General features: G+C 41.5%; 1 protein-coding gene across 1 annotated transcript in view; it reads left to right on the forward strand.

The window, feature by feature from the left end:
• The first annotated feature begins 1,706 nt into the window (after window positions 1-1,706).
• tshz1 (teashirt zinc finger homeobox 1) overlaps window positions 1,707-8,573 on the forward strand; it is a 64,124-nt gene continuing 57,257 nt past the window's right edge. Inside the window, exon 1 of the mRNA XM_030148011.1 lies at window positions 1,707-2,519. Coding sequence (XP_030003871.1) covers window positions 2,480-2,519 — 40 coding nt within the window. The 5' untranslated portion in view covers window positions 1,707-2,479. The remainder of the gene's footprint in view (window positions 2,520-8,573) is intronic.

Raw genomic sequence — 8,573 nt, forward strand, 5'->3', positions numbered from 1 at the left:
TGGCGTGTAACATAACGTTATGCAATTTAAATAATAGTATGATGTGACGCCACATAACTGGGAAACTGTCTTGTAGCTCCTCAGAGTCAGAAAGAAGATCCAGCACCAGGCACCAGCCATGAGCCCACAAGGCCAGAGTGGGCAGGTAGGACTGCTCATAAAGTGAATATTATTAATAAATAGGCTACAATGAAGAGCATGGTGTAGGTCCGTTCAGTATGAAAGGTGCTCTGAGAAGCTAGATGAAACAGCACTACATCAACGAAACTAACACGAAGGCTTTGCAAAATAGAAGATTTGTGCTGAGAATTCTGACCATTTTTAAAATGTGATTCAGTGTCAGAAGCAGAGCCAGTGGTGATGAGGGGATTGCTCCTGTCAGGAATGAAGGAAAAGGTGAGCTATTGTAACAAATTGTGTGAACAAGCAAGCATTAGTTCCAGTAAAACCACTTTCTATACCCAAACGATAGTCCTGACCTATTTTATTTTTTATCATTAAAAGTGAGACAGTAAATACACAAAGCCCACAATTGAAAGGAAAGAAGCATAAAGTAATATTAAATAAGCCAGCATATTTTGCCAATGTAAATATCTTAATTAGTTAAGTAAGTCAAAATATCTGTAGATATTATTTTTTTTGTTGTGATACAGGTGCAGGCGAGTCTAGGGAAACTGGAGGAAGTGTGAAAAGGACAGCAGAGTCTACTCAGGGACTGATGACAGAGGGAGCAGCTCAGCAGCAGAACCCTGAGCCACTAGTCAGAAATGAGACAGATGAAGATAACATGTAAGGTTATAATTACATGATTTTAATAATAATTGGTCGTTATCTAAAGTGGGCCGGTCTGAGGTATGAAACTCCAGGGCTGAAAATGAGTCTCAGTCCGGCCCTGATTCAGAGGCTCCGTAGTTACCGTGGAAACACCGTCATCTTCTCCAACATTAATTCTCCAGTAAAACCCATGGAGTTGGATCAATGACAGTGGATGGACACACTGGGTTTATATTCAGTTAATGACAGATTGGACTGAAAATGTCCCGTCTTCTTCATTTTTCTGTTTCTAATATTGTGAGTCTACTTTAATCTTTAATGAACATCTATATGAAAAGTGAATTAAATATAAGAAAATACACAATTTCACTGAAAAACTCCAAAATAAAAAGACAATATTGTAATAAATGGTGATAAATGACTTATGAAAGGTTAAATAGACATGTTCATGTGTGAACTGACGCATGAGTACTTGTGGGTCTTTACGGGTTCAAACAGATCACTGTCCTGTTCCAGTTCATGGTTTTCTGTGTACACATCATGTCTTTACTAATACTGAAGTAAACATCATATCCAAAGTAAACCTTCTGTCATGGTCACACATATGAGGTGGTTCTGCTGAGTGCACTCTTGGCTGTTTGCGGACTTACCTGTGCGCGTGCGGCTTCAGTGGAAGCCTTCCCGGTGAACATGCTCAGATTGACAGGTGGGCTCTGCCTGTCAGGGTGACGCTTCTGGGGGGTGGAGTAAAGGAGAGGCCGGAAAGGCAGCTGCATGTGTCTGTCTGTCAGTGGGAGCTGTCGGAGCGCAGCGCGCATCACTAACGTGCGCATATTCCACAGCGGACAAAACACCGGGAGTCGCTCTTTAGACAAATAACAAAAAAAAACAAAAAAAAAACAACCGACAACAAATAATATAATAACAAGAAGAAGAAGGAGGAGGAGGAGGAGGACGAAGGGGAGGAGGCGCATAGGGCGGGTCTGCCGGTGTCTCTTCAGATGAGTTTGTGAAATATTGCTCAAGTGTCGGTTTTGACGCTCGGACGGACAGCGGATGTGTGAGTATGTGATGGACGGGGTTCATGACGCACGGACTCTGACACTCAGGCTGTGGGCTTGTCCTCCGAGGACACACAGGACTGACTGACATGTCCCCAACACCGCTAACGTCTCATTCTTTTTCCCTCTGTTTTCCTGTAAAAGACGGTAAAGCCTGAGCCGAGAGCGGAGCGGGACGGCGGGAGACGACCACGCGCTTTGGACTCCTGTCCTCCGTCCGCTTTGGACTCCTGTCCTCCATCCTCCGTGACCAGAGGACTGGATTGTCCGCTGAGGACTGGATGTCCGTGTCTCCGTCCGCAGACTCATATCAGCTCGGTGCTGTTTTCCGCGATGACTTTCCTCCATCGGTGCAAGTTAACGGAGTCCCTTTTTACCGCCGTTTAAATCTGTTCACTACCGGGCACAACTGTGCGCAAACATGTTCCAGAGCGCGTAGAGAATCCAGTTCCTACTTCTACTAAATAACACAGACTTGTGTTGGACCCTGTGAGGGATCTACACTAGGTGACTGTAAAGCGGCTTTGTGATCTGAAGGACCGACCAACCGGCTCCGGTGCCCGGTTCATTTCCTCCCGTTCGTCTCCGGTTCCGTCTGTTATTTTCATCTGCATGAAAAGTCCAGCGGAAAGTGTTGCAGCAGCATGCCGAGGAGAAAGCAGCAAGCACCGCGGCGGTCAGCAGGTAACACACACACACACACACAGATAACTTTGTAAGACAGGCCCGATCCGGATCAGACCAGGACCACATCCACATGGTTCAGGACTAAACACACGTCACACTCATTGTGTGTGTGTGTGTGTGTGTGTGTGTGTGTGTGTGTGTGTGTGTGTGTACTTAATTTGATTGGCAGCTGGATTGTTCCATTTCCGCGGACATGCTTCAGTGCCAGTTCCGCCTTAAATGAATGCTGTTCAGTGTGTGCGCCTTAAAGCTCTTCTGCACCGGGATGCCAACATCCAAGTTGTCCAAACAAAACTCATCTTATCTCAGTTTTACAGACTAACGCGTCTGATGCGGAAGTGCCAGTAAAATAAGGCCGAAGAAAGCCAATAGGCTCAGGCAGAGGAGGTGGGCTGTTCTGGTCCGTGTTCGGGGATTGCCATCCCTGATTTGATGCTTGATTGATCGTCTGTCACGCGACTGCCTTTGATCTATTCATTCCTGATAAACATCAGCAAATCATTCACCATAGAGACACGCATGCGCCCGGCAGCTGGACTCCCTCAAAGGAGAACTTTTTACCCCCGTGGAGAAGCAAAAGATAAAGACAAATTGGAAGAAAAAAGTTCGCAAGTGGGATAAATACTTAGTGACTAACACTCATTGAGGGGGAGTGGGGTGGGGTGGGGTGGGGGACCCGCAGGGAGAATGGTCCCTTCAGACCCTTGACCTGATCTTTGTGTTTGGTCCTAAAAGGAAGTGTAGTTCAAAAGTCACAGATAGTAAGTGTGTGCCCAAAAAGTGGAATATAATACAGAACAAATATGAACCAGAGCTGGTGAATTAACTGTAGGTTTAAAAGGTTTAAAAACCTACTGAAATACACCCAGAGTTCACTTTAGGTTTATAAACTATTAATTGAGGATTTCAGATCCTAATTCCACTGCTCTACAGTTTTTATTAAGTGATCTGATTCAGATTAAATGTGTTAAATGTTTCATATTATAATCAGATTAATTGTTAAACAAATGACCACAGTGCTGGTTTGCTGCTGTTTTCCAGGTATATGCTGGGGTGTTCTTCCACATATATGTTGGTTTGTGTTTATTTATCCAATATTTTTATAAATGTTCCACTGATAGAACCTGTACAATTCATGTCTTGTCATGTGCAGACAGTCTTTGAAGTAGATCTGGTAGATCTGACATTAATATTCCTTTGGACTTAAACCCATTCTATCATTAATTCTACAGTTTCACATTTGGAGCCCAGACTGTATCTGTGAAACTTCAACCAACCAGCATTTAGGACTGGATTAGTCTGGATCAGAGACTCACATTTATCTACTTTTCCTTTGGAACTGTTTGACCTGTAGTCCGGTGTATTATTCCATCCAAACATGCACATCCATAACAGTAAAAGGTCACTCTTTCACATGTACCACAGTTTATTTGAATGTCGTTGAACTGATTTCTTCAAATGTAGACATTTGTGAACACAAACTCTGTTGCTCCTTTTCCGTTTCCACATGCGCTCACTGTGACCATCGAGCATCCATGTTGTATTTGAGTCCAGCAGACGTGTGGGCTCGTACCAGAGAACGGCCCGGATCATCCACGGCCCTGGGAGATGAGTGTGATTGACAGGTACTTCCAAACGACGGCAGAAGAAGCCTTTGAAGTTCATGCAGTAATGACCAAAGCCCAGTAAAACAGCTGCAGAATGTTAAGCAGGCGCTGGAAATGTGAGGTTAAGCAGACTTAATCAAGGTTGTGACGAAAAGACTTTGAACTCGGTGGGGCTGTAATTTCTAATTGAGGCAAGGCTTTAGTGATGGATAGAGACAGAATGTGTTTGAAGAACGGAGCCGTCGCCCCCGAGCCGCTGCCAAGCTTCAGCACAAACACTGCTGAAAGCCCCCAAAAGAGAAGGAAATGGCCCACAAGAGCTGTATGTGTGTGTGTGTGTGTGTGTGTGTGTGTGTGTGTGTCCAGCCTCCTACTGGTCCTGTCCTGGTTCTGGCTCCAGTTGTATATGTTCTGTTTTTGTGGCTCACACACACATCACAGACATTAATGGTCAGCCTGGCAGCCTTTGTCTGCACAGTATTTACACACTTTGACATATGGTCAATCCAAAAACTCTGACATCTCTACTCGTGTGTGTGTGTGTGTGTGAGTGTGTGATGGTACACAAACTGATAAACACAGGCTATTTTTAAACACATTCGGAGATATTTGTACGTCCTACATTAGTGACTTTGAACTGCATTAAAACCAAATGTTCATCCAGAGCCGTTCGCTGACTCTGTTTGAAACAGGTTCAGTTTCATCCATCACAGTCATGATTTTAGAGCCATAACGGTGCTGGAATCCATCTACTTTATGACCACAGACAGTACATCAGTGTTCCTTCATTTGGAAGTGCGTTTGTGCATCTGTTAGTTTTGGCGTCGGTGCAATCGGAGCCAGTCAGACTTCTGCTGCAGTCATTTGTCGTCACATTTTTCTGTTGTTATTTGTCCTCTTCGACTGAAGTGCAGTTGTGTTGCACGGACAGGGTTCTCACAGGACCTTTGGTAATTAATGGGAGACAAACAATGAAGTAACATGAGAAAATAATGAAGCAGGGTCAAGGCCAAAGCGTCAGATTGTGATCTGCTGTAATGTGTGTGTCACATTGTATGTGTGTGAGCATTCACTTGAGTAGAAACTGGATAATGGAACTGAAAATCTGAGTCAAAATAATGGATTTAATGAATGAAAACTGCACAACATCTATTTTTTCACTATTGACACTCTTGGCAATGACCTATGATAAATGTAACTAGAAAGTTCTGTCTTCACTACATTCAAACTGACTAGAGTATGAGTCAGTATTAGAGTTATATGCACATAGAGTTTAATAGTAGCATCAGTTTATAGGAGACGTTTATGAGGTAAGGACATGTCCAAATATTCATGTCCATCAGACAGATCTGTGTTTATATTAGTCTGTAGATGGACATGAATAAATAACTGTAAACTGTTGAATGAGTTTGGTCGTACATTAAATGTATTGTGTGTATTTGATCAAAATACGAATGAATAAGTTTAGACAGAATTACAAGCAGGAAATCCAGCTGTACGACTGTTCTTTCTCCATCACCGTTACGAATTCACCAACCAAGTGTATGTATATATATATATATATGTATGTGTGTGTGTGTGTGTGTATGTGTGTGTGTGTGTATATATATATATATATATATATATATGTATATATATATATATATATATATATATATATATATATATATATATATATATGTATATATGTATACATATATACACATACATATATATATATATATATATATATATATATATATATATATATATGTGTGTGTGTGTGTATATGGATATTTTATTCTTTTCCCAATTTGTACTTCCTTTTCATGGTAAAATTTTCATTCTCCACGAGAACCTACTATTGTTTCTCCTTTACTATTAATTTAAAAAGGACTGCTAAATGTAGGCTAATAATTGCTGATAATAATTCAAAGGGTAGGCCAAAAAGCTTTTAGCTTCAGCCTGTTCCCTTTTTTGGTCGCAACACCAAGATAGATGTTTTTTCCAGGGGGGTCATTGTATTATTTCTTTCCTGTTTTGTTATCACATTGGTGTCACATCGATGAACCCTGTATTGTACTGACTGTGTCTCACGACCAAAAAACATACAAACAAACAAACAAAACCAATGTGACTCTACTGTCCAAAATCCATCCCCACTTCACAGACATTATTTCTGGATCAGAGGATCCATGGATTCACAGACTGACCATGAGTTCAGGTTCCTCCTACACATGAACTGAACAGTGGACTAATGTTTGGACTGGACCTGGTTTGGTTCTGACTTGGTCATCCATCTGGGACAGTGATTCTTCCTGATCTGGACCCGATTTGGACCTGATCCGAACCTAATCTGGACCTGATCTGGAACCTGAACTCATGGTCAGTCTGTGAATCCATGGATCCTCTGCTCCAGAAATAATGTCTGTGAAGTGGGGACGGATTTTGGACGGTAAAGTCACGTTGATGAATTCGTATTCGTGATGGAGAAAGAACAATCGTACAGTTGGATTTCCTGTTTGTAATTCTGTCTAAACTTATTCATTCATATTCTGATCAAATACACACAATAAATGTAATGTACGACTGAACTCATTCAACAGTTCACGCAGATTTATTTCTGTCCATCTACAGACTAATATGAACACAGATCTGTGTGATGGACATGAATATTTTGTCACCACTCTAACCCCATAGCCGTCAGTGTCCGACCTTTAACCTTAGTAACCACAGAAACGTCTGGATGCAGTTTGACCATGTCCTGTCCAAACCACACTTTTAAATATAATAATCATTCAAAGCAGACAAAGACTGTACGCACAGTCAGAGTAGACGTAGAAGCTGTGGTTGTGTATTTATTTAAATACTGAGGTCACAGTTTGGATTGCTCTTATAAAATTATTGCTATCGCTCCAACTCTAACTCTCACAAATCACATGGTGTCAGTCTAAGTAATGAATCTGTCAGGTGATCATTCAAGCCGTCGGCAGAATTAGAGCAGTACAGCAGTGAATTTATACTAAAGGAGTTAAAATGGTCAAGATGCAAAACAGACTATTTATACGTTTTAATTGTATTTATGGCCTTCTTTTGAAAAGCTAAAGTACAGTAAGTTTTACTGAGAATGAACAGGTAAACCCTCAGGTTGACTTCATAAAGACTGAAGCATCCACATGTGTGTGCTTGTCTCCTGGACTTGGGTTGGACGTGAAATGGTGTCCGTTTCCCTCAGATGTCAGATGTGAACGTTTGTGTGTTTGACGCTGAGCTGGTTCTCATGTATCCTGACGGTGGAAATATCAGCTTCTATCATGACAGAACTAGTGCAGGTCATGAAGGAAGAGAAAGTGACACGCTGTGATACTGTCAGACACGACTGTGTGGAAATGTGTGTCTTCATACCTGAGGACAGTAATTAGTCTGCCTTTGTCTGCTCTGATACAAATGTTAGACTACGGCTGGGATTGGCTACCGCGCTTTGGATTCCACTAATTAAAAAGTTGATCACTTTAAACATAAATCAAAGAGCTGTAATCAGGTTGGAATGAGAGCGGCTGTGGAGGTGCTTATTTCTTTAATATTTATCATTCCATGTCTCTTCTAAATGGACTTAAGTGCTGTATTTTAATGATCTGTCTCTATAGCTTTGAGCAGCACGTCTATAATTAAAGCACTCGACAACATTTGTCCAGATTGAAGCCATGATGAGGCGTTGAAAAGGATGCTGAGCATCTCTACTGATGTTATTCCTCTTAAACACATCCCCACTATTACCAGCTCTGTGCAAAAGGAGTCTCTTAATTACAACTGGAGGGTGGGGGAGGGGCAGCGTAGCTTCCCTTCTTTCCGACGGCATCGTTAGCCACGGTCCCTAATTATCCAGGTAGTTGACGGATCAGTGACAGGGCCCCACCGATTAATGCTGACAAATTCAGCAAAGTGTCAAGTCTGCAAGCTGCCTTGATATAATCAACTCCATGTTCACCACTTCTCACGTCCCAACCCCAGTTGTTTCAGTATAAACCCAACAACCTCTGCTGTGTCAATGTGACGGGACAAAAGTCAAATGTGTGACTGCAAAAGACAGTTGGACAAAACCACAGCTGTGAGAAAGGAGTAAAGGGGTTACAGCGTGGAAAAGAAGAAACCAGACAGTTAAAATCACTGGTAGAAGAAGGAAACATATCAAAAAGCAGGTAACATCGAAAAACTATACCTTGTCTGAACAAAAAAAAAAGAAAAGTACAATTATATCAAATAATCTATAAGATTAATGCAAAAGACATAAAAGGATCAAAATGACACAAAACACAAAGTCAAACGACATAAAGCAACCAGAAAGAGATGAAAAATGACAAAAAAGATCCAATGAAACAAAACCTGAGTGTTAAATGAGAAGAAAATACACCCTTTAAATGTGTCATGTTACACGGAATTATAATAAATGTTATTATAATAATGC

Source organism: Sphaeramia orbicularis, chromosome 11 (genome assembly GCF_902148855.1).
Source record: "Sphaeramia orbicularis chromosome 11, fSphaOr1.1, whole genome shotgun sequence".
In the NCBI taxonomy this organism is placed as follows: domain Eukaryota; kingdom Metazoa; phylum Chordata; class Actinopteri; order Kurtiformes; family Apogonidae; genus Sphaeramia; species Sphaeramia orbicularis.